The sequence below is a fragment of the Lissotriton vulgaris genome, chromosome 11 (assembly GCF_964263255.1).
Source record: "Lissotriton vulgaris chromosome 11, aLisVul1.2, whole genome shotgun sequence".
Lineage (NCBI taxonomy): Eukaryota > Metazoa > Chordata > Amphibia > Caudata > Salamandridae > Lissotriton > Lissotriton vulgaris.
The window spans coordinates 294,046,894-294,074,094 of NC_141699.1; the positions used below are offsets into that span (position 1 = coordinate 294,046,894).

At 46.8% G+C, this 27,201-nt stretch overlaps 1 protein-coding gene across 1 annotated transcript; it reads right to left on the reverse strand.

Moving 5' to 3' along the window:
• Nucleotides 1–1,618: 1,618 nt before the first annotated feature.
• LOC147679682 (uncharacterized) lies at nucleotides 1,619–27,201 on the reverse strand. The gene is made up of 4 exons (XM_086942464.1): nucleotides 26,901–27,201; nucleotides 4,623–4,724; nucleotides 3,386–3,517; nucleotides 1,619–2,055 (listed from the first exon to the last, which is right to left on the reverse strand). The coding sequence occupies exons 1-4, from the start codon at nucleotides 27,199–27,201 to the stop codon at nucleotides 1,619–1,621; spliced, it is 972 nt and encodes a 323-aa protein (XP_086798590.1).

Here is a 27,201-nt window from a genome sequence, read left to right on the forward strand (position 1 = left end):
AGTAGTGCATGCACTTTCAAAGACTGATGGATAGGTTTGTACCCAAAGAATTGTTTATGTTCCATTGTTTGTGTATGCTGTGCTTTTTTTTTACAGGGTGTCTTCTGGTGACCAACATCGATGGACGAAGCGTCGGCTGCAATGGAGGAGTGCCGCTAAAAGGAGGATTTTTTTTCTGCAGGCAACTTACTTACCACTTCCAACAGGACCACTACAACCACATAGATACAGTATCCCTTGCCTTTTTCTCTGACTGTGACTGCATTTCTTGGATCTCTCTCTGCTTCTAAATTGATCCCTTAACACATCACTTAGTCCACTCCACTATCACATCTGCACCACACATAGTCATTTGTAAGTGCTCCTACGTAATTCGCAAGTCGCAGCACGCCCCAGCCCGTAGAGGACTGGGATGGCCCCAATGATGAAGCATGTCACCAAGGGGCAACCCTGGTGAGTGAGGGGACACCTAGAAAAAAAGCAATTTCTCCTTTTCTATCTACTATACCTTCCAGACCAACCCCATTGAGTGTTGTTGTGAATGGATTTATAGTGACCAGCAAGGCTCTCAGGTATCTGGCTACAGAGACCTTATGTTGAATATAGTTATCAATATTTCCACCCACGCCCTGTACTGTCGCATTCTTTCTTCCACAGTTGTCGAAAGTACTACTTACTTTTAACTGACATGCATGCAGTAGTGTATGCACTTTCAAAGATTGATGGATAGGTTTGTACCCAAAGATTTGTTTATGTTCACAATTGTTCGTCCATGCTGTGCTACTTTTTCTTGTCTCCCAAAACCTTTCCCAAAAACCCCCGTACCCATCCATTTTTCAAACCCTAACCCTCTTCCCCCGGGCTGTGTGGTTTTGATTGATGTGTGACTAAATTACAGCAATAAATCCACACACTTGCTGGGGAGGATAAGGTGATAGCAACAGGCTGGTGAAGAAATCCGAGGATATATTCTTACTCTGCTTGACAAAGACCCATGGCTAATGTCAAAGAACTTCAACCGAATTAGTTATACTTTAACATTTGTTAGGCTACAACGTGGCACTGTTCTAGTGTACTTCTGTCACCTGCTATATTCTGTATTGTACCTTTGTATTGCTCAGGAGGACAAACCAGATTTCATTTTCTTTTTTTTCATAGGCAAGCAACTGCCACTGTGTCACACCACTAGTACCACCGCTATGAGGAAATTTTATCCGCCCAGGATTGCCAACCTTATTTTCTGTTTCCCGTGGAGCCAGCCCTGGGCCTAGCCCTACTTGCAAACAGAAATTACAGGTAAGATAGGCGTTTGGTTGGAGGTAGTATAATGGAGTATTAGGAGAGACGAGAGATTTGATTGACGGTAGTACTACTAAAGTCCTAGGACTATTCAGGAAAACAAACTTACTGTTATGTTAAACCCCCACCCACCAGACTCAAAAGCAGTAAAAAACAGGTATGGTCAGATAAAGTTTCAAAAAGTATATTTTTATAGCCCTAACAAAAGAATCTCCCGCAAGACCCTCCCTAACCCCAACGATTGTCCTTCAAAAGTCCCCAAAAATCACAACTCCCAATTCCCACCCCCCAAAAGTCTCTAAAAAAGGGGCAAGGGACACTATGGCAGGGTGCTGTTGGAATTAGCAGCCAGGGCATCATGCTCCTTGCGGAGGGTGGCAAGTTCGAAGCGGAGGCCCTCCACCACGTTCTTATAATTATGGACCTCCTGCTCCAGGTAGGACAGTCTGAGGGATAAGCGGCGCCGGTGTGCCTTGCAAATCCTGTGAGGGGCAGCTGCTTTCTTTGCTGCTGGGCGGTGGTGTTTGGCTTTGGTAGCCCGGCTCCGTACCGCTGGAGCACTGCGCTGGCTGGCAGCCCGCACGGAGGAGGATGCAGCTGTCCCAGTGGACGTTGTTGTTGTTCCAGACTGCGTCTCCTCCTCCTCCAGGGCCACCAGCCGCCGATATTCAGCAACAGTGGCATCCAGCCTCCGTTGCCGGGCCATTCGAGCCAGCTCCTTCCTCCTTGATGGTGTCTTGGATTTGGAAGGAGCAACTACATGAAAAAAGAAAGACATAGTCTGTAACCAATGCTCCTTAAGATTAACACAAAATGATTGAGCAGAAAGTTTTCACAGTACAAGTAGCAAATTGAAAGCACAGTGCATAACTATTGAGAACAGTATCTATGTAACCTCCGACTTCTTCATCCTTGCTCTAACATTAGTGGGAGTTTAAGGAACAAATTCTACGAGCACTATGGACTTCTATTACAGTCGACTATGACAGTACACCACTCTTATTCTTCTTCTTCTCTCTTGTTTAGGAAAATTGGTATGTTATCTTATGCAAGCCGGCATAATGCCAGCGCAGTGAACTTGCACCCGAGAAAAACAGACGCACACCATGGTGAGTGAGACAGACTTGCGTTACTGTACCGGTCCAGTACATGCAGGTGGTGAAGCTCTTACTTTTCTATTACGGGTGGCACTGAGAATACTCTGTTAAAAGGGCTACTGCTTAATTAATTTAGCTTTCACCCTACTGTGCAAATGAGTATTAGAAAAGGAAAATGAAGAAGCTAAATTATCTGATTATCTATCACTTCACATGGGATGTATTTGATGACATATGGGATGACTTTAGGTGCTTTGCTTATTATTGAGTGAACAGTGATACCCCCACACATGAATGACGTACTACTACTAAACTAAAGTTATTAAGGGAGGTAGGGAGTGTCCACCGTAATAACTGGATATATGCTGTGCTTGCAGTGGCAATACAAACTACTGCTACTATTCATGGTAGTCTTTGGACAACGTTACAACTTCTTTTCCTTGCCTTTCCTACACTGGAACGGACGTGCGGGTGCGGTGTTACATGCTCTTCAAAGTAACACTTAGTTCATCCAGTGACCGTCTACTCTCTCTAGATTCACATATGCTATCTAAGAGTCAGATAGTACCATGAATGATCCAGGCATCCATCCATTCAAAGTATATTGCACACATACAGTTTCTGTCTCACCCACCCAGGCTGTTCTCCTTCCACCCATCCTTGCTTCATCATTCACCCAGCCATGCACCATACCATTTTCTTACCTTCCCAGCCACCTCGGGGACCAAGCAAACACATATCATTCTTCTTTGCCAGTCATCATTACATTTCTCGTGCTTCCACACTTACTTACACCCTTCTTTCGCTTTTCGTTCATCCCATCCATCAAGTTCACCTCAGATCTGATTGGGATTCTTCTCGCCAAAAACTTCACAGCTAAGTCGAAGTACATTTAGAGGAGGCTACTACCTGCTTTTTTTATAATACACCCGTGCAGAAAGCACACTCTGCAGTCTTCAATCTCAATGAGTAAGGAATGTATAGCTTACCTCTGCCCGCCACCACCGTTTGAACCCTCACAGGCATGTCCTTTTCCGGCACTTGCACCGCCTCCTCCCCAGAGTTGTCCTCCTCGTCCAATGCCACCACCTCCGCGCTGGCCCCGTCTCCAGATGTTCCACCTACAAAGTACATTTAATAATGTTAGAATACACCACTCACTACTATATAATATTTGGTCTAGGAGGAAGAAAGAAATGTGAAAAAAAGTGTACAATTTAATAATTTTTGACTGTGTACTCTAGAGTAAAAATGTCCCTTTTTCCAGGGAAGGCTGTTGTCTTGCTGCACTTTTTGGCACAACTGATGAATGTTTGCTTTTTACTTTTTAACACGCACCACTTTTTCTCCTAACAGACAGAACCTTGACTTCTAAGAACACGAGCAGGATCAAGTTCAAACCAGGTGAGAGCTCGGCTCGACCACAAGAAATGTGTCCAATTAATCGTCAGCACTAAGCACTTTTCCATTTTCAGTTACACGTTCACTTTTATGACAAACTTGAATTTAATAAATGTGTTTACTTTTAATAAAGCTTTTAAACTTAAATAGACTCTGTGGTTTTTGGTCCTCCAGACTAGAGTGGATGAGCTAAAGGTTTTCGAATTTTTGCAAGCATGAGTCCGTGCCTCTGCCATCGGTGACTTTGGGAGCTAAATGACTCTGCCACACTATCTAGTCAGTAAGGAGATTGGGGGTTCAACTACAAAGTCTGTTATCACTGAGGTATGTGGAAAGTCTAACAGTTACAGCACCTATTATAATTGATAAGCTAAGCGATGCATTATTTAGTGTCCATAGTTCTGTTTGTGCAGATTTGTCCCTGCAACAGTAGTAGAATGGATTGTCCTCCTATCCAAACCAAAAGTAAAGTAGTATCTTATTATTTCTTGGTGGTGGTCATTCACCTTTTTATTGTTGGCAATGGTCAAAGCATAAACATTTAGAATACTTGAAAAGACATTATGGACAATCCCAGAGGACTACACTCAGTGCATAGAGCTATTGCTGACTAGAATGGGAGTCCAATGGAAATGCCAAATGTGCAATCTTAGTTAGCTACACAGACAGACTAATAAGAATAATCTAGTAATACCACACGGAGTCATAGTCGAGGCAGGATAAGAATTTAGATCCTGTCTACAAGAAGATCAAAGACGATTTAGAAAAAATCGAATGAGGAACGCTAGGAAAAAATAAGTACTCTATATTAAAATTAAAACTTACTGGGGCCAGCAAAGGAGCCCTCGACTGCCCGGTCCTGGCCTGCATCGACAACAGCACCCTCCTCCTCCTCCTCCTGTGTCCTCCTCTTGCCCCTGGGGGAAGCTGATGTACAACATGAAAGAAAGAAAAACAGAAAACATGGATGATATTTCTCAACCAAATCAAACATTTAAAAAAGAACTAACAAAGTAACAAAATATTTTTGCGAAATAGCAAATAGGGAACGACTCCACGGGATATATTATTGACCAATCTCATGTGGTCGACTACGTCATTACTTTAGTATTGCTTGATTTGCGGACCGTCGAATTGGAAACTACCCTATGTAACTCACTAAACAAAGTACTAAAAAGGTTTGCCTAGGATTGGCAGGCAGCAGTCCGCAGCACGCAAAGTGACAGCCAAAGTCCATCGTGATTGAAGATCAGCGACAACACTAAAGTTTCCTACTACATTCACCAGTCATTAAAATACTCAAACTATTAATCCACCACCACTATTTCTTCTTATCGCCATGTGTACAAAGGAAGGACTGGACTTGAGTCTGTAGGGGCTGATTTATAAGGCCCTTGCGGCTCTTTTGCTCCATTGTTGCGTGACTTTTGTGACGCAGCGACAGCACAAAAGAGGCGCAATGGTGCGGCGTATATTAACAACGTGACGCATCTGGGAGATGCATCACGTTGTAAAGCCCTGCGCCAATAGGGGTGTTCCGGCGCAAGGGAGGGCGTTCCTGCGCAGGAACGCATCCTAAAAGTGGCTGAGGGAAATCTACAAGATTTCAATCAGTCACTTTGAGGACAATGATGCGTGACTCAAACCCTGCGCCTGCTTGAAGCAGACGTACGGCTTGACGCAGCATTGGGGAGATAGGGCACCCCAGAGAATTGATGGAGCTGCACCATCGTTGCGACGCAACTCCAGCAATGCGCCACCTTTACGGCACAGATGCGTAACGCTTTGGTGACGTTTTGGGCCCATGGCGCGCCGCATTGTAAATACGGCGCACCATGGGTGATGGTGGCGTGACGCACAATTACTGGCGCATCCCTGCAACTTTGCAGGGATGCGCCGGTAATTAAAAATCTGAACCTTAGTGTGTAGCATTGCGCAGTTCTTTCAACTACACTCATACATAATTTCACAGGCCAATGAAATGAACACAAAATCTAAAACAAATAAGCATAGTAGCAACACTACTGAGAAGGAGAGCAGTGTACCTGAAATGCACAGAAGATTTTGAAATAAAATGTACCTACAATGTAATGAGCAGCATTATTGCTCTTGGTAAAAAACAAAAATTCGCAATATAATAACACAGCAGGAGAAAACATAGTAGTAAAGACATAGCTACTACTACTCACCAAGCCCGGGGATCTCAAGGCCAAGGAGGTCGAGCAGATCTCGCTCACGGGTCAGGACATCCGTCCAGCGGTGGGTGGCCTGGTTGTAGGTGCGCCAGACCCGAGAGTGGTGGTAAATGGCCTGGCACACCTTTTCCCACCGCTTCCGGCGCTCCCGGGCCCCGTACCCGGCACTGATCTTGCCGCCTCCCATGATGGTCCTGGGGAGGCGGCGCTGAACATAAAAAATGAGTTGAGCCACCTCCTCCGGGGTAAAGATCTCCCGTGGCATCACTAGCTCCCCCCTCAAACGCCCGCACGGGAGCCGGACACGGGGTGCGGGACCCTTCCCCTTCTCGGGATGCTTCCCGGCTCCCTTCACCATGGTCTGGGCGGAAAGGAATAAAGAAAATAGAATAGGGAAGAGAAGAAAAGAAAAGAGTTTACAAAAGTAGTTTAAAATTAACCAAAAGTAGCAGTAAACACAAAAATATAGGGCTAGAAAAATAGAGGGATAGATAATAAGTAAAAAAGATAAAAAAAAACTTCAAACAAGCAAAGGATGGCAGAGATTGACAGAGGATACAAAGACCATGCCCAGAACCATAGCAATGAATGAGAAACAAGATGGCCGCGCCCGTTCACGACCGCGCGGGTAAGTTCGCGCGAGATTTTCCTTGCGAACACGCGCGAGACTGTACTGGCAAGCCGCGGACTTTGCGAGATTACACTTCGCACCCGGAAACGGAAATACGTCAGGCAAACAAGATGGCTGCGCCCTTGAACGACCGCGAGGGTAACTTCGCGTCTTGCGCTACGAGCGGCTCGCAAAAACGCACAAAACCTTGCCAACTAACACGCCGCAAAAAAAACAAATAGCATATTCGCACGAATTTGCGGCTTCCGAATCCGATCTTGCGCGTGTTCGCACCCCGCGAACCCCGCGAAATTGCAGAAAAACGAGTTTTTCAAAAGTGAAAGCACTCGGCAGGGGCAAGAGTTCAAACTCATCATTAGTAACAATTCCCGGTAGTGCTTCCTGACTGGGGCCCCTCCAGAATTCAGTTGCTAGTTGCAACAATTGTATGACCCTGCTCTGACCCTCACAGCAGGCTCATACAATAGCTACAAGTAGGCCACAAAGAAGGTCCTGGGGAAAAAAAATGCACTGCAACAGAAAGCAAAATTACAGATAAGGAAGCAGGTGCCAGACTGGAATTTTAAAACAGTGACACATTAATAAACTAACCCCAAATTAATTCATCTCAGTTGAAGCAGGGCTGGTGTGCTTGCTTTTCCCCCCCATAATCTACAGTAATGATGAACCAGAGGGTGGCATTGATGTAACAGAGGGTTGCAGTGGTGAAACAGAGGGTGCTGGGAACCTGTGATGATGAACCAGACGTAGAAACAACATAATTCGCGACCGTTGCGCGACGAAATGTAAGTTCGCAATTGCGAACTGGTACGAAACCCTCGCGAACTGGCAGAAATCCTTGCGAACACAAAAAAAAAAAAAATTCCGCAAATTCGCAAGAATTCGCGGATTTTGCGGATTGCGAGATCGCAAATCCGCAAAATTCGCGAACGCGAGATTCGCAAAATTCGCCCATGCTTAGTGGAAACAAATCCGGAAAGTCGACCACTCTGAGCTGTTTCGACATAACTGGTCACAACTCGATGGCATAGACAGACAGCGAGAACCCGGACAAAAGCCTTTGAAAGCCATTTTAGACCTCCCGGATAAAATCGTACAGAAATTAAAAACCCTGATCCCAGAAAAGAAAGTGGACTGGTCGATAGTAACGGCTTGTCGCCAGAAACCTCAGGAGGATGTATCGGAATACTTCTCCCGGTTTGAAACGGTGTTCTCCGATTACAGCGGCCAGGACCTGACCACTGCAACCGGACACCATCTGTTTGTCCAGAATTACGTTAAGGGTTTATCACCGGAGGTCTCGCAGAAACTGCAGGCCAGCGAAAGTAGTTGGGCAGCCTCCAAACCTACGGCTATCCTCCAGATGGCCCAATATTATGAACATCAGAAAAACGAAAACGATAGGACAACAGAGAGAAAGAAGAAAGATTTAAAAGAGAGGGTGATGATAGCTCAACTGCAAGGGGTGACTCTGGGACGAGACCAATACCGGGGAAACCATCAGATGAACGTCCCTAAAACTGCACCTCCCAAAGACCGTACTTCGACTCCCCACATTGGACGTACAGACATTAGAGAGGACCAGTGTGCTTTCTGTAAAGGAACGGGCCACTGGAAATCTCAGTGCCCAGTTCTTTTGGAACTCATCAGAAATAGAGATCCTAGAGATACAGCAAGCGACCCAAGAAATAGGGGACCACAGCTAGGGCCCCCAAACAACGCAACTAATGATAGATCAAGTAGGCCAAACACATTTGATCGACCCCGACAGAACCAATGCCAGCAATCTGACTACGATGATGTTCATGACTTTGCATAGGACTGCCTAGGGCAAGGGAGGGATCCAGTCGAGCTCCATGTTGACCAGCAAGGCCCTTATGTCACTGCTAAGGTCTTGGGTACAAAGTCACCATTCCTGGTAGATACTGGCGCAACACGTAGTGCATTATCTAAACGACTGATTCCAAGGGCACCCTTGTCTGGCTCACTAATAACATTGACAGGTTTCGATGGAACGCCCTCCACTAACCCTTTGTCCGCCCCGATCCTCTTTGACTTAGAAAACAACACCACTGACACTACGTTTTTGCTTTCCTCCAACAGCCCTGACGCAATTATGGGACTTGACTTATTGAAACACTTCCGAGCAACGATTAGATGTTCCCAAGATGGAGTCCGAGTTTTCCTTTACGACAATCCTGTTCTGCTTAGACATTGCCCTCCCAGACACATGTTTTCCATCACCGACGCTGACACTTCCCTGCTTGACACTCTGCCTCCGTATCTGTGGGCCAAAACGGATTCGGATGTAGGGCGCATGATGATTGACCCAGTGCACATTACTGTTCGACCAGATGCAACACTCCCAAAACTTCCACAATATCGGATATCGCCCGAGGGCGAGAAGGCATTGGTAGAAATCATCCAATCACTGATAGACGCAGGAGTGGTAGAGGAAGTGATTAGCAACGTTTGCAACAGCCCAATCTTGCCCATCATTAAGAAACAGGGAGAAGGAGATGAGAAAGCATACCGCTTCATCATTGACCTTCGAGAGATCAACAAAGTGGTGGTACCCCAGTACCCTGTGGTCTCGGACATTACCACCATCCTGACTTTGATTCCCTCCACTGCCACCACCTTCACTGTCATTGACCTCAAAAACGCATTCTTTTCCATCCCCATCCACCCAGACAGCCGATATCTCTTCGGTTTCACCCTAAAAGCCCGCTCGTATAGGTTCTGCCGAGCACCCCAGGGCTACACAGAAAGCCCTAGCATCTACAGCCAAGCCCTCAAGAGACAACTGGATCAAGTCCAGTTACCCGATGGAGTGGTGTTAGTGCAATATGTCGATGACATCCTCTTGGCAGCCGACACCACTCCACTAGCTGTCACAGCCACCATTCAACTCCTGCACTTCCTTGCAGAAAATGGCCACAAGGTCTCTAAGAAGAAGTTGCAATTCTGCCAACCCCAGGTCACTTACCTAGGCCACCTTTTGTCCAAAGACGGAAGGAAACTGACTCCTGACCGAATCCAAACCATTCTCGACACCCCCATCCCTAGGACCCAGAAACAGGTCCGCTCCCTACTAGGCCTCACCTCCTTCTGCCGACAGTGGTTACCCAACTTTAGCCTCGTAGTAAAACCACTGCTTTCACTGCTAGCTAAGGATATCCCTTTCCCACTCCCTTGGACCCCTGAGTGTCAGGCTTCCTTCATGCAACTACGAGATGCCCTTTGCTCGGCCCCTGTGTTGGGTACCCCCGATTACACAAAGCCCTTCTCCCTTTACACTCACGAAAGGGAGGGGTGCGCCTTATCTGTCCTGACCCAGTCCATCGGCTCAAAGCAACGACCATGCGCTTACTTCTCAGCCACCCTTGATCCTGTAGCCAGAGCCCTGCCTGCTTGCCTTCGAGCCGTAGCTGCTGCTGCGATCTCTATCCGACAGAGTGAGGGGATCGTGCTCTCGAATTCCCTCACAGTACTGGTACCCCATGCAGTTGACACCCTCCTAAACCAAACCAAAACGCAACACCTGACGAGTGCACGACTGACTGGATACGAACTGACTCTGCTCGCACCCCACATCACTCTGAAGAGATGCACCACACTGAACCCAGCAACCCTGCTGCCCTTACCAGAAAACGATCCCAATGTGCACCCTGTACACGACTGTGTGACCCTCACAGACGAACAGACCAGAAGTAGGGTTGACCTCAGAGACACGGCCTTTCCCGACCCCGACGGAGAGCTGTGGGTGGACGGTTCTTGCATCAAACTCCCCGATGGCACCACTTCAGCTGCCTACGCAGTCACCACGGCTCGAACTGTAGTCGAGACAGCCCGCATAACGCAACGATCTGCCCAGGCAGCGGAACTGATTGCCCTGACACGGGCCTGTATTCTAGCAGCAGGAACCACAGCAAACATTTACACCGACAGCCAGTATGCCTTTGGGGTGGTTCACCATTTTGGGCTCCTTTGGAGGGAGAGGGGATTCTTGACCTCACACGGCACCCCCATTTTGCACGGGGATCTAGTCTCCGCCTTGATCGAAGCCGTCCTTCTCCCCAAAAAGCTTGCAGTCATCAAATGCCAGGCACACAAAAGGGTGACAGACATTATTGGACAGGGAAATGCACTAGCCGACATCACTGCCCGAACGACAGCTGAAAATAGGACGACAACACGCATGTACGCGACCAGGTCACAAGCAGAAAAATGGTCTGACGCTAGGGACACTATTAGAGACATTCAAATGGCTAGCACACAACACGAACTGACTGAATGGACACGGGTGGGATTGAAAGATGACGAAGGCTGCTGGCGGACAAAAGACACAAACAAATGGTTGCTACCTGACTCGTATCTGATTCCCATACTGACTATGGCACACTCCCCTGCCCACATAGGATCAGCCCCCATGATTGAACTTGTCTCCAGAGTTTGGCACAATGATAAGATCACAGAGTCCGCCAAGCGCCTGGTCCAACAATGCTTGATATGCCTGCAACACAATCCCGGGAAAGGAACTGTAGTACCCCGGGGAGGGTTTGGGGTCCCAAATCACCCGTTTGAAGTCCTGCAGATGGACTACATCCAACTAGACAGATGTCAAGGCCTGAAATATGTACTTGTTGTGGTATGCGCATTTAGCAAATGGGTGGAAGCATACCCAACCCGTGACAACACTGCTATGGTCACAGCAAAAGTACTGTTAAAGGAGTTTTTCCCCCGTTACGGCCTTTGTCGAATTTTGTGGAGCGACAATGGCCCCCACTTCGTAGCCGAAGTTATCCAACTCATTTTGAAGGGGTTGGGTGTAAAACAAAAGTTCCACGCAGTCTTCCACCCCCAATCTGCCGGACTAGTTGAACGACATAACGCCACACTGAAACTAAAATTGGCCAAAATAGTGGCTACCACAGGACTGAAATGGCCAGACGCACTCCCCCTGGCATTGCTCTCAATGCGTTCCACCCCTACCAAACACCACTTGACACCATACGAGGTTGTATTCGGCCGGCCTATGAATGTCTGGTCTGCACCGAAACCAACTTCTATTCATGACGTCCCGGACGTCCTAATGTCTGATTACTTATGCCAGTTGACTAAAACACTGTCTGTTATCCATCAACAGGTGCTGCATGCCATCCCTGACACTTCCAGGGGTCCCGGACACACCATCCAGCCTGGGGATTTCGTCCTGATCCGGAACTTCCAGCGCGCCAAGAGTCTGGAACCCCGGTGGACGGGCCCCTGGCAAGTCCTCATCACCACCCGAACAGCACTTCGAGTGGAGGGAAAACGCAACTGGCTGCATGCACACCACTGTAAGAAGGTCTCCTCGACCCTGACCTCGACCGAAAACATCGACAACCAAGAAGAGCTCCTGAACAAGGACCGACCATCACTAACCTGCTATCCTGATACCGAAACGCTTGAACTTTCAAAATTCTCTGATCCCACTGTGCCATCGAGAGAAGGGTATTTCCTGCGTCGAAAGGAGGGAGCCTCGGCTAAGTAGACCACGGACTGAGTTAAATCTCAGAACGGTGACCTAAACACTACCAAGGGTTACCCGGAGAGAAGCAAAACAAAATCTGTGGTTCTGCCCGCTACCGAGCACCTTGAAGATGATGGAAGCGCCAGATAAGAAGATGATGGAAGCACCAAATAAGAAGATGATGAAGGCAACAGGAAATACCCACCACAGAAACCCAAAAGCAGACAGACTCCACAGCTCAAAGACAATTGCACTCTTCATCACAATCCTTTTCTGCTTTCTCCTCATGACCACACTCTGGATTGTGGAAGAAAATGCACCTGCTCACGAAACATTCCTGACCACTGCTCAGCCTACCACCATGAAGGAACATTATCTGATTTCGCTCTCTCCCCAACTCAGAGAGAGGCGAAAGGAATTTTGGAATAACTCTTTCGTACAACTACTTCACCAGCACAACCTCGCCACCAATGCCACCAACTGCTGGATCTGTGGGTTGCTACCCCACGCCACTGGACACTCGATACCATTCATCCCTTCACCTTTCTCAGTTCACGGCTCCTGTCTTGCTTGGCTGATGCTTCTGCAAGAAAGCTTTAAGGACAATGCCACCTCCAGCAAAACCGTAACGCATTTCTACCACGGGGTCTGGCGGAACAGAACAAAGACACACTTCTGCCCACAGACCACCAACAAAACAATCCACTTGGACATCCCGGCTAAAGAACAAATCGAAATGCAAGTGTTCAATAATCCAACCAGAACCACCTTCTCCTACCTGCGAAAACGAACGGCTGCCACTCTGACTGTGGCCCTGTCAGTCATCAACGTCACCGGCCACATGTGCATGGAAGGGCTTGGGACTCAGCTGGTAGGCCACAGTGCTTGCCGGTTTTCCAGAACTCTGGACTCCACCGACCCACCTTCCTTTGTGGCATCTCCAAACACGTATTTCATCTGCGGCACGAAGGCTTACACCTGGCTCCCCAAAGGCTGGGGGGGCACTTGTTTCATTTCCTTCATCCTTCCTCCGACATATGTGGCACCAGCAAATCATCACAGACAAAAACGAGCCAAAGACATTGAACAAGCCGACTCAACAGGAGCGCAGTTCCTCGATGCTATGAAGGGACTTGTCCCCCTCTGGGGCCCGATGGCGAACAGCCGTGCCATCCGACATCTGACTCAAGCAGTTGAGACGACAATGAACATCACGGCTGGTATCCTTGCTAACAACACCGCTGAACTTCAAGCGGTCCGCTTGGTGGCCCTCCAGAACCGCCTTGTCCTGGATGTGGTTCTTGCGGATCGAGGTGGAGCATGCCGCATTATTGGGTCCAGCTGCTGTACGTACATACCGGACAACTCACCCTCAGTGTACAAAGCCATCGAACATCTTCATAGGCTCTCTTCGGAAGTCCACCAAGAACAAGAAGAATGGTCGCTTGGTGGTTGGTTCTGGAGCACCGTTAAGAACTGGGGCTGGAGACTATTCACCATTATCCTGATTCCTATAGTTGTAATATGCGGTCTATGCTTAGGAATTCAATGTCTGCCACCTCTGTGTACATTATGCGTAAATTGTATTTGCCCTAAGACTGTGGACTTTGGGAACGAACATATGAGAGCAATATATGATGCCGAGGTTAGGAATTTGATGAAGATTGACATTGAGTAAGCAAGTTGGCTAAGATATGTTGAAAAGGGAGGACTGTTAAAGATTAGACTGCAAACGTCAACATTATCGGCGCCATCTTGCCCCTTTCGAGCCCATTCGTGCGCGTAAGCAGCAGCCATTTTGAGCATCACGGTCTCCCGGCCCCTCGCTGATAGCCAGCGCGTCTCTCTCTCTCTCTCTCCTAACCTCGCAAACATCCCCCGCACGTTGACAACCCCCGCTCTCTCATGCCTTGGGTCATAAACCCCTCGTCAGCGCAGCTCCGCCACAGAATCCCATCCTGTTCCCAGCGCGACACCTCCCTTCATTCCTTTCATGGTCTCAGATCCTTTTGATGCAAACCCCCTTTTCTTGTGTCCCCGTTTGTCTTCCTTATTCCCAGGCCGCCACCTGGCCCTGCGGATACTGTTTATTACCCCGTACAGTAGGAAGCTTCCCCTCCCCATCAAAAGACCCTCGAGCCGATCAAAGCCCCCACCCTATGAGATCCGATCAACCCCATGCATTCCGTGAATCGGCGGAATGCCCTGCTGCGTGACAATCATCACCTGTTGTGACCGGGGTGGGGAATTCAACTGTAAATGTATGTGGGAACGGGCCTGTAGGGGAGATTCCGAGGATGTTCTTTCAAAATATCAAAGTGTTGCGAGAATGTGTTACGTGCAATAAAGGTCATAAACCCTAGTATAAGAGGCCAGGCCTCAGAAATATGGTTAGAGCACCTCGTGATGATACTTGCTGTCTGAATTGATGTGTTCTCCTCCGGAGAGAATAAAATCCTCGTTTCCTGCCTTCCAGTCTCCAGCGCCTGCTTCTTCGTTGATTAATATTGGTGGGTCATAGAGGCGACACCGCCGGGCAACATAAAAGGGTCTTTGGTTACTGGTTGTCTTTGAACCCCTTTTTACACTTCATTGTCATTTTCATTTGCTGCCTTCTAATTCGGTAGCGCAAGCAGTCTACAAATCATCTACTTTCTGCAGAAGCACACAACAAGTACTAATTGCCTCAAATTTATTAAGGCTATTAAGCTTCTTTTACTGTGATTGAGGTACTATTTTTTTGCTTCCCACTTCTCCCGCTCCCATCTCTCCCCTAATCCATGTTGTTTCTTTACCCCCAACTGCCCAGTCCATGTTTCATCCAAAGTCCCTACTTCTCTCCCTCTCCACTCCATCCCTTTTTCTTCTCTCCCCACCCATCCCTGTTTCATCTCTTGCCCACTCATTCTCTTCACTCTTTCTTCTTCCAAACCTGCCGCAGTATGGTTTCTTTTACAACAGTCCCTGTTTCTTCTCCACCCTCCCAACAGACAAGAAAAGAAAAACACTATGACACAGCCAGTGCTGACCCCTTCATATCGCGTTTTTAACACACTACTCTAACCACACGCCCGGCCATTTACCACCTCCACTCCGTTGCAAAAAGCCAATAACTCGCCAATAGATGAGACCTATTGGCTGAACCAATGCTTGTTTTTTAATGACCATTATATCACTATGAGCTAGATGTACTAAGCTACTTTGCAGTAATAAAGGGTACGATTTGTCCAATCAGAGCCTTTGCAACTGCAAAATAGTTTTTGGGTATGTTCCAAACCCAAATAAGGATCCAGTAATTTGTGACCGAAACACAATACATGTTACTGAATGACTATTTTGATTTGTAAGTACATAAACAATCGCTATTTGGGAGGAGCATATTTAGGATGTCTCTTCCAAGCAACGATTCTCTGTGGGATGTATTAATGTTTGTTGACCGAAATCCAGTCACAAAACATTAACATTTTGCGGACTACAAAGGTTGTAGCAACCCCTTCTTAAATGGAAAGGGAGTAGGCAGTGGTCCAAGGAGCATCTTAGGCAGCAAGCAAAGGGACCAATGCTTACTCCTAAGCGAGTCCGAACATGTCCTCTGCAGGCAAGGATGTGGGATCCTCACTTCCTCAGTGCTCAGACTTATCCCACATCCTTGACTGCAGAGGACGTGTTCGGACTCACGTCACGTGCCTCCATTAGGTGATTCCAAGGACTCAAATTACTCCGGAATTCCTCGTAGTGAGGAAGATCTGTGTCTTATCCCACATTCTACCCGCCGATCCCGGCTCCCAATTCCTCTAGCTCACATTCTTGTTGTCCTGATGACGATCTATAACAAATGAGATCGAAACGCTGTTGACGTCTTTCTACAACCAAAACTCCTTCATTACATTGAATTAATTGGAGTTTTGTTTATAGTTGTCACAGTGATGTATTTTTAAGTGTCAGCAACGCCTCACTTCAAGCACTTTCACTATTTCTGTGTGAGGACCTGAACTAACCCATGTAATTAAGTGATTCTCCATTTATGACATTAATAAATGTGAAATCATTTCAACCTTGTGTCCCTCCATATACTGCGCAGCAAGTACTTATTTATTATTTGTGTTGCTCCCTTGACCTATGCATATTTGAGTAATTGTAGTCTAGGCTACCCGAGGACCTAGTTGGCCTCTTCATTACCATTCTATGTCTCTACTTTATAGATTACCCCCGGTCTGACTATTAGGGTCCCCTTGTTTTTTTATTTATAAAGAATAACAAACAGACAAAATAACAACAACTTTTTAATTCCAACAGACCCTTATTTTAGCATGAGCTAACTGTTTTATGAAATGATAAAAGAAAATATAACATTTTCAAGGACAAAGGAGCATCAGTATTAGGAGCAGGTTATATATGCAGTATCAGGGATGGAGGCTGCAAGGAAAGATGTAGTCTCAAAAATACTTTTATCAATGTGCATCAAATCGTCAATATCCTTTTGTATCATAATCGCAGTATTAGTATGATGAATTGGTATTTTCTGTTTGGGAGTGAGGATATTGACACAATAGGAACAACAAGCTGGGAGACATTGAGCGCAGAGGCAACATGTAAAGAAGATACCAACCACCACAGGCAAGAAATTGAGGCTCTTCCAACCCCAGGATGTTAGCGTATTCCAAAACCACCCCTACAGAGACAAGTACCTGTTTCGTGGTGTATCTCAGCTGATATTAAATAAAATTTGTATATAGCTGTATAAACATTGGGAGCGTTAGGAGGTATATAAACACAACAGTTGCTGCCTATGACATGACAGGCCCCTCCCCGAACTGCAAGGATAACGTCTAGCATCATCCTGTTCTGCAAGTTGACTAATCTCGTAGCTTGGAGCTTAGCAGTGATATTTGTCATTACCCCAGCAGTTGTATCGATAACCCATTCAACAACTCTTGTTAACTGACGAACTTGAAGGCTATTAGCCAGGGGTACCCAAAAAGGTAGTAGGCCCTTCATAACATCTCCAAATTGTTGTGCAGTGGTGTCTGTCGGATCTATATCCTTTGTGTCAACAAACCTTTGGCTCGGGTCAGGAAGGTACTTTGCAGCTGATGAATTTTATGATAATTAGATGGGGCAACATATACAGTGGAAAGAAAGAAGGAGAGATAACATGTACCTAACCATCCTCTCAGGAGCCAGGCGTGAGCTTGTGACCCACAAACAAAATAAACATTATGGGGGAAGATCAAAGGCAGAGTATTAGTTGTATTTAGCTTGTAGGTGAAATTGCATTTACTCTTCCCAACTTTATCTCCCTGGTCCTCTGGACACAAAATCTAGCTGTCGAATTGCCCACCGACACAGGTATTGGCTTATCTTTAGAAATATTTCGACCTTGGCAGGATTGGATGTACTCAGAAATATTAAACCATTGGAAATCAGCCATCTCCTTTCGAAACCAGTTATTATCCTTCACCCTATGGTACGTTTTCAAACATGACTTTGAGGACAGTGTCCCTAGAGTTTCTTGTCCTGCTGGCCCTAGAGGGGTAAACCCTTATATAAGCATAAATATTCATTTGCAGTGTGAGAATCAATGAATCATACCCAAAGTACAAAGTTCATATTGGAAATACACCAGTCAAAACAATTTGTACCAACGCTCACAGCTGCTAGTATATGACAGCGGCATAGACAACAAATTGTTGCTCTTATGAGTGACCAAAGAGAGCAACCCACAAACCCAACAGTTAGTTGTATTAGATACATTATGAACATGATTCAACATTTGTATCAATACATAGTCAGTGTAGGACAGCCTATGCGTTTCTTTGTGTGGAGCTAGAGTAACAAAAATGTGCTCAGGGGGAGCTGGAGTTTTGCCAACCAAGGAATGTACAAGAAATGTATCCTCTAAAAACCAGGATATTCCAAATATTGTTGCTAGTGCAATCACAACAATTAATATGCAAATAATTTTACTCTTTGTCAACCAACCCCTTGTTAAACGTGGTGGTGTAAATAGCTGTTCCTCCTCTACAATAGGCTGACCAAAAGGATGCGTAATTAAGCAAGGAAGGAAATGCAACAAAAATGATAGTAAAGGTAAGTGTTCCCAGTGTCCGTCAGTGCCTCACTGGTACAGGCTCCTATTGTTCATCAATACGTTGGCGCTCTTGAGCACCGGCGGTGGAGCTTGCTCTGTCCTAAGGTCTTGATGTATCCCATGCCAATTAGGATAATGTACCACCCTCCAAGGGAGTACGTACATTCGATCCTGTCTAATGTCAAAACAGTGCACAAATCTCACTTCATCCTAAACTAACTCTGTTGGTACTACAGCAAAGTTCATCCTAAATTGCACAGTCCATCCCTGTCGAATCAGACTTCTCCTTTTGTGAACTATTCTTCAGCTGAGGACGTAGATTGTACCTGGTGACTTCAGGCACAGAGAGATCAGCGAAAAGGTGTTCCTGAATAGCTCATATCTCCGGTGGAACTGCTGCATTCAGCACTTCATTATTTTCTGCATCTGTTTGGGTACAAGTCAGCCTGGCATCCCTAAAGGGGATGAACTCAGGCACCTTCTCGCACTCAGAGTCCCCTATGCCATCCCTCACCCATTGGTCATAGGGCAAGGGTAAAGGTATCCTGCGGCAGTGGGTAGCGTGCACCCAGTTCTATCGGCCAGCGACCTTCACATCGGTATGTGTAGTCAGGAGAACCTGTCCTGGTCCCTTCAAATGCAGCTCCAAACTCTTCTTCCTCTGAAAATTACAGATCAGGATGAAATCACCAGGCTGAATGTTATGTCTGGGCCCCTCTGATGTGGTACGCAGGTCTTCCCGGACCTGTTGGTGAATAGAAGGCAGATTTTCAGTTAACTGGTAAAGGTAGTCAATCAATAATGGATATTCAATAACTGAGAACTGCCGAGGACTCTGGACACTCAAGACATTTTCCAGGCATCCAAACATGACCTCGTACAGAGACAATCCTGTCCTACAATGTGCTGTTGCTCTTGTCGGCAAAAGAGCTACTAGTAAAGCATCTGGCCACTGTAACCCTGTCTTCTCCTGAATCTTTGCCAATTTCAGTTTGAGAGTACCATTGTACTTCTCAACAAAACCTGCCGACTGTGGGTGGTTCGCAGCATGAAACTTCTGTTTTATGTGCAAACCATCACAGATTAACTGAATAACCTTGACATTAAAATGTCTTCAGTTATCACTACAAATCAAATGGGGCAAGCAGAAACGAAGAAAAAACTCCTTCAGGAGTACCTTTTGCAGTGAAAACGGCTGTGCTGTCTTTAGTGGTATGTGCCTTAACCCATTGCTGAATGCACAGACAACCACGAACACATACTTCAAGTTATTTACCCTATCTAACTCAATATAATCCATCTGAAGGACCTCAAAAGGGAAAGTTGGTGGTGCAAAATTGCCGGGTGGGGTAGGAGTACCTTTTCCTGAATTGTGCATCATACACACCATACAATATTTCACTAAATGTGCAGCAGTCTTTGAAATTTTATCATTCTGCCATACAGGATCAACCAACTTGCATATAGCCTTAGCACTAAAATGGGCTGGGTCATGAGACATTGTGACTAGAGGAAGAACATATTCACCTGTCAACATTCATCTCTGCTTCCCTGACTTATCAATCAAACATCCCTGATCGTTCAATTGTGTTGTACTTTCTTGCCACATTGCTAATGCCTCTATTGTGGCCTCACTTTGTACCTCCTTCATGTTCTCAAGTGTATCTTCAAACATGGTGACTTCAGGCACACACCTAGCGGGACCAGCTACAAACATTCTTTTCATTTTGGTCTGGGCTGTTTCCGTAGCTGTTTGATCTGTTAAAGCATTTCCCCAACCTACATGATCAGTGACTTTCCGGTGAGCACTGCACTTCACTATTGGCAATTGCTTAGTGAGTGACAAAGCAGACAAAATCCCCAATATAAGGTGCCCATGTTAAATCTTGGCACACTGCGAAGTAAGAAACCCTCTCTCTGCCCAGAGTCGCCCGAAGTTGTGAGAGACTCCAAAGGCATACTGACTGTCAGTATAAATATTGACAACCAGTCCCTCACTAAATTTGCAAGCTCATATTAGGGCAACGAGCTCTGCAGCTTGGGCCGACTGATCGGAAACTAGTGATGTCTCAACTACTGTACACAGCATAGTAATAGCATATGTAACAGTTGTAGTGCCATCTGGTATTATAAAACAAGAGCCATCGACATATAGTTCCCCTTGATGGTCAGATAAGGAAGCATCAGTCAAGTCTACCCATCCCTTTGTCTCTTTCTCTGTCTGGAAGATACAATCATGTGTATCAATTTCATCACTCTCAGGAGGGAGCACAGTAACGTGGCTGGATTCAGAGTGGCACATCGTTTGATCGTGATGTCTTTTGCGTACAAGAATAATTCATAGCCAGTCAGACATGCACTGGTGAGGTGCTGTGGCTTTGTTTAATTTAAAAGTGTTTACGCAGCATGGGGTACCATGACTGTGATCTCAGTATCAAGTACGAGTCCAACTGATTGCCTTTTTGAGACAGTCCCAGACGCCCTTAGATAACTCGGGAGGGCTCATGCGACAGGATGAAGCACAGCAGACAAATAAGTACTCGGCCATTGCTTATCTCCAAACTTTTGTGTTAAAACAGAAAGAGCGCAACCAGCCATCTCATGAACATAAAATACAAAGGATTTGGCGTAGTTAGGGGTATCAAGCACTGGAGCTGAACAAAGCACAGTTTTTAATTGCTCAAAAGACTTCTGACATTCAGACGTCCATGGTAAAGGCACATGCACTTCTTTTGTGGTTAATGCTTAATTAGTAGGGAATAGTTAGGTATCCACTGACGACAGTAAGAGGTGATACCCATAAAGGCACGCACATCTTTCTGAGTCTGTATGAATGGGCATTTTAACAATGGTACTGATACGCTCCTAGGTCAATCTCCTACACTCCTGTAACAGTAGGTAACCTAAATAGGTGACCTTCTGTTGACAATACTGAAATTTAGAAATAGAAACGTTATGTCTGTGGTGTGCCAAATGTAACAACAACTTAACTATACTGTCCCTACAGCCTTGTTCTGTATCTGAAGCGATGAGCAAGTCATCAACATACTGTAGCAATACATTGCCTGTGGGGAGCGACAAGGAATCCAACTGACCTTTCAAACCTGACTATAGATACTCAGACTCTCTGTGTAGCCTTGAGGAGCTTGACAGAAACTAAAACTTCTACCAGCTAGGGTGAATCCAAACAGACATCTGCCATCAGGATGAATAGGAATACTGAAGAATGCATTTTTCAAATCAATGACAGAATAGAATTTAGCAGAAGAGGGAATCATTGTCAAAAGAGTGGTGATGTCAGGAACCACGGTAAACTGGGGAATCACTATTTTATTAACTTCACGCAAATTGATCACAAAATGATAAACATATTCATGGTCAACAGAGGAACCTGGGGGCATCCTTTTAAAAATCAGAAGAATAGGGCTATGGCAAATATATGCAGTGGCCTCCTCAACTACTCCCTTCCCAATAAAATCCTGCATGATCTGCAATAAGGCTTGCTCTTCTGCCTGCGGTATTTTAGATTGAGGGATACAACGTAAAATGGCACCATCCTTAACGCATATCAAAACAGGAGATATCTGAAACAATCCCAAAACCTGTTGCCCACAGAGTGGGTGGCACATTTTTAAATTCAACAGGAAGGGGAGCATCTGGCGCAAGATGGTGGGCGAGACCTGCTGCGTTCTCCTGGAACTTAACTCTCCCCCTGGTTGGCGCGCAGCCCCTACCCCGGGTTCTGCAATAATCCAAGAGGTTATGGCACGTTAGACATAACCTTATCCCCTCTTACTGCATGGCGTTGATTTCTAGACTCGAATTTGTGCGAGCGGGACTTACCGCCAAACTGCTCTGGGTGTGGCGCACTGCAGCTTGCTCCTGTCCTCAATCGGTTCCGTTCATGCTCAGTCCGATTCATCGGAGCAATCCTCTAGCGGCCCACGGCAGCTTAGTTCCAACCGCTAGTATGCCCCGAAGCCGACAGTAAAGGGAGCCGCGACTGCATCGAAAACCCGCTGCTCCACATGGAATGCTGCTGACACGGAGGGAAAAGATCGCCCGGCTGTCTCCGGTGGGGCCAACCGAAAAGGTGATAGCATCGGGCGCATTGAAATCGGCGCCTCCATCTGCTTTGACACCGAGGAAAGGGCAGACACTCCCGGACCTGTTTAACCGGCGGACCCTTAAGGAGAAAGGCCCTGCTATTCCCAGTAATGCAGAAACTGTTGAGAAGCTGCAGGACTCATTGAAAGGAGCGAAAGTTACTGCCCGTAAGGAGGGGGAGGCAGCTTCTGTTACTCTGTTGCCATAACTGCACCAATTGTTACATCCCTCACAAGTAACTCTGGATTTAATGGCTAACAGTGTGGCAGATTCTAACAGCTCTGATACCCGTAAGTTGGATGTCCATTCTGATTCCCCCCTAATTAATTTTCCGTAATTCCCGTTATATTATTTTATTATTTTTTATTTTATTTTATTTTTGTGTTTTATAGAGCGCGAACATGACCCGTGAGGGTATCAGAGCGCTTTACACGGTATACATTGTTGAGCAAACAAAGGATTAAGGTGCAGGGACAAATAGATCAAACATTACACGGTATACAATGTTGAGCAAAAAGATTAAGGTGCAGGGACAAACAGATCCACGAATGGTTGCACTCATTGTCATAGACAGAAACAAAAGCAAGGTTCCAAATGTATTTGTCGTGGGTAGCTTTTGATATGTGAGGCGGTAGTCTTAGATTAGTCCCACTCAATGAGGAGGTTCTGGGCAGACCTTAGGCGAAGAATTTACCCATGAGGAAGGTTTTCGTCTCAGTTTTGAAGCGTGCTAAAAGAGGGATTTTTCTGATGGAGGGTGGAAGAGAGTTCCAGATTCGTGGTGCTGCTCCGGTGAACGCCCTGTTATAAGTTCTTTTTTTTTTGAAGGAGGCAGGTTGAAGCAGTAGGTTTCCGGCAGACCTGGAGTTTCTGCTTCCTCCGGATATCACTAATTTCTGTGCCAGATAAGCAGGGGAGTTTGTGTAAAGCGCCTTGTGTACAGTGCAAGCCAGTTTCAACTGGATTCTGGCCTCCAGGGGGAGCCAGTTCAGCGCTTTCATGTGTGGAGCGATGTTGTCAAACTTCCTGGTACCTGTGAGTAGTCTGGCAGCCGCGTTGAGGCACGCTTTTAGAGGTGCTAAGGAGGTCTTAGGTAATCCTGTGAGGGTAGAACAGCCGTATTCCAGTCTGGAGATGACAAGTGCTTGAACTGCAGTTTTTAAGTCTGGTGCATCGATGAAAGGTTTCAGCTTCCAGAGGTAGCTCAGGTGGAATCTGGCTGCTTTGGCCATTGAGTTAATGTGGTCTCTCATATTGAGGTTACTGTCGAGGATAATGCCCAGGGATTTGGCAGAGTCCACAATGGTCGGTGTGCAATTCAGGGCTGTGATGGCCTTAATCCACATCTGTATCTCCGGGTTGGTTTTAGATGGGGAGATTAGGAGAAATTCAGTTTTCTTTGCATTTAGTTTGAGTTGGTTATTGGCTAGCCAGTGGACAGTTAATTTCAGGGTCTCGTTCAGGGAGATGATCTCATTGAGCGAGGAGATGTTGATGTATAATTGGGTGTCGTCCGCATACATATGGTAGGAGATGTTGGCGGAGCGAAGAACTTCGGTGAGTGGCTCAAGGTAAAGGTTGAAAAGGGTAGGGGAGAGGGTTGAGCCTTGAGGGACTCCGACTGTGACCGGGGTGGGAGCTGATAGATTGCCGTTGATGAGGAATCTCTGGGAACGATTGTGGAGGAAGGATCTGAACCATTCTAGTACCACGCCATCCAGGCCCATCCTGAGTTTGAGGCGTTCAAGTAGTTTTTCATGGTTGACCGTATCGAAGGCAGAGGATAGATCAAGAAGGATTAGAAGGCAGGTTTTGCCTTGGTCTAGGGCTTGGAGGGCATCGTCCACGATGTGCAGCATAGCAGTTCCGGTGCTGTGCCCTGGTCTAAATCCAGATTGGAAGTCATCTAGTAGGTGGAAGTTGTTAATATGCTGGCTTAGTTGCTGTTGAACACACTTCTCTAATACTTTGGCTAGTAGCGGGATATTGGAGATAGGTCTAAAATTGTCAGGAGAGGCAGGGTCAAGTGACGGTTTTTTTAAGATGGGGAGAACTTGGCCAGCTTTCAAAGGGTCCGGGATCAAGCCCTGCTGGAGAGAGGCGTTGATAATTGCAGTCCAACAGGGGACGATGGATTGGGAGGCGGTGGTGAGGCAGTTGGAAGGAAGCGGATCATTGAAGTGATTGTTTGGTTTTAAGCTAGAGAGAATTTTTGAGATGGAGTCTTCATTATAGTATTTGAAGTCCGTCCAGCGGGCTTTGTTTTTAGGGGAGGCCATAGAGGTAGGAGTGGAAGGGTGTGGCAGAGCAGGAGGGGGTTTGGCGCAGTTGGTAGTACTAAGTTCAATTCCTAATGCCGTGATTTTATCAGCGAAGAAGGAAGAGAATTCGTCTGCAGATATTAACGATTTGGGGGATTCTTTAGTTGTTTTAGCCAGTTTGTTAGATTGGAATTTGACCAGTTCAAAAAGCTTTTGGGGTCTGTTCTTGGCGTTCCCTAATTCCGATCTGAAGTACTCTTTTTTGCAGTTGATGATGTGCTTGTTGTAGGCATTTCTCGCCTGGCGCAGCAGTTTTAGATGCACTGCTGAGGGGTGTTGTCTCCAACTTCTTTCAAACTGACGGAGGGCTCTCCTCTCCATGTTGAGGGAGCCAGTGAACCAAGGGTTTCTGTCCTTGATTTGAGTTCTTTTAAGTTTTAGAGGGGCAAGGTCGTCTAGAATGTTCGAGATGGATGATGCGTAGTGCTCGTTGAGATCGCTAACCTTGGTTATGTGCAGGGGTGGGGGTAGGTCGGATCTGCATCGAGCCTCGAATTTCCCAAAGTCAAGGTTCTTAGTGTCTCTGGTCCATCGCTTGGGAATCACCGGTTGAGACGTCTTTGTCTTGCGAATCCCGGGCAAAATGAAGGATATGGAGTGATGGTCAGACCAGTCACAGGGGTCTATGGAGATAAGCTTGACAGCGGACTCCTTAGAAATGATCCAGTCAAGGATGGCTCCTTTTGAGTGGGTTGGCATAGAGCAGGCTTGGGTCATGGCTTGGTCATTTAACAGGTCTTTTATGGCATTGACGTAGGGATCTTTAGCGTCATTCCAATGCAAGTTGAAGTCACCCAGGAAGATTTCTGTGGCATTGGAGGAAATCTTTGTAGTCATGATTTCCAGAAGGTGATCAGTGAAAGCATCGTTAGGACCTGGTGGGTGGTAAAAGATGTGCAAGTTACAGAGGTGTACTGAATTGTTGCAGACAGAGAGTGCGAGGTATTCACAGGAGTCTGAGATGTCCTTTGCGAGTTCAGTGATAAGCAAGGAGGATCGATAGATGCAGGCTATGCCTCCTCCTTTCTTATTAGCATGTCTATCCAGTCTGGCGATGTTGTAGTTTGGCGGGACTAGTATATCCAGGCAAGGCGAAGAGTATTCCTTTAGCCAGGATTCAGTTAAAATGGCTAGGTCTAGGTTTTTGTCCAGAACGAGGTCGGCGATGTCAGCGGCGTGTTTAACTGCTGACCGGCAGTTTATTAAAAGACCAGATAAGGGGGTGTCGGAGGGAGAGTCAGGAGTCTGGACAGATAGAGCTACAGGCGCCAGATTGCTTTTTACCACATTTCTGTTGTGGAGGGTAGCTGGCCTGTTTGGGTTAATGGTGACCGTGCTGATGGGGTGTTCGGGCCGGGTGGTTGATGGACAGGGGATGGCTGGGGTAGAGTTGTGGTCCTGGAGGATGGCTAGGATTTCATTTCCAGTGAGGTCAAGATGGTTAGGGGAGGCGGTGGGTGCGTTATAAGTGAGGGAGAGAGCTTGGGATTCCTCCTCAGAGAGTGGGCAAGGTTGTTTGCGTGGGCGAAGGTGTCTTAGGGGTAGCGGGAGAGGGTGCTTGGCAGGTTCGGTGTTGGGTGAGGGGGAAGTATGCGGTGACTTCAGGTTAGCTAGTGAGGTCTCGGCACTGTGAAGGAGGTTCATCAGATCCAGGATGGAGCAGTGAATGCTCTGGGTGAGTTTGGTCGCTCTGGAGTGCAGAGTTTCAAGATTGGTATAGTCAAGGGGTATGAAGGGATAGGGGTTCGAGTTGACCAAATCAGTTGAAGGGGCATGTGACAGTGGTAGGGCATTGGCTGGAGCAGGCTCCATGTTCTTTGGAGAAGGAGTGTCAAGCTCTGTATTTTGGTGGGGGGCTGGCGGGGAGGAGGTCTGGTGTCTAGGGGTGGTTCCATTATAGGTGCCTGGGTCGGGGTGATCAGGGGTAGGGGGGGTTAAGGGGCTGGCACTCAGTGGAGCGGGGGACATTGGGAGGGTATCAGTGTTCTCGGTAGAGAGGGGCACTGGATGGGAGGAGATCGCAGGTGTGGGGGAAGTGCAGATGCCAGGGACAGGAGATATGGTAGGGTGGAGTGGGAGAGCCGAAGTGGAGACCCTTGGGGGACTGGTAAATGGCTGGCTGGATCTGTTAGGGACAGGAGGCATGATAGGGGGGATTGGGTGCGCCGAGGTGGGGACCCTTATATGATTAGTAGGTGGGTGTATGGGTCTGTTAGGGTGACGTGATGGTGGGTCATTGGTACCAGTATTAGATATCCAGTTGGAGTTGTTCACGTAGTTTCTGAGCAGGGGGAAGAGGTCAGAGAATTTGTGGAGATTGTAGGTTGAGGCTTGGATTAGCACAATGCCGTTTTTGTAGAGGGTAATGGTGAGGTCAGCTCGCAAAGTTGGGGAGGGTGCTATTGTGAGCTTAGTGCCATGTGGAATGTTCTTGGTTAAGCGAATGTTGAGAAGTTGCGCAAGGGTTTTTCGCCAGGAGGCGGTTCTTCTAGAGTGGAAGATGAGGTCATTGATAATTGTGCCGCTGTCCGCGCAGTATCGCAT

Coding starts and splice junctions, on each gene's coding strand:
- LOC147679682 (XM_086942464.1), bottom strand. CDS start 27,201: ATGCGATACTGCGCGGACAGCGGCACAATTATCAATGACCTCATCTTC. Junction 3,518..4,622: donor GGGCTCCTTTGCTGGCCCCA/GTAAGTTTTAAT, acceptor TGTACTTTGTAG/GTGGAACATCTGGAGACGGG. Junction 2,056..3,385: donor AACGGTGGTGGCGGGCAGAG/GTAAGCTATACA, acceptor TTTTTCATGTAG/TTGCTCCTTCCAAATCCAAG.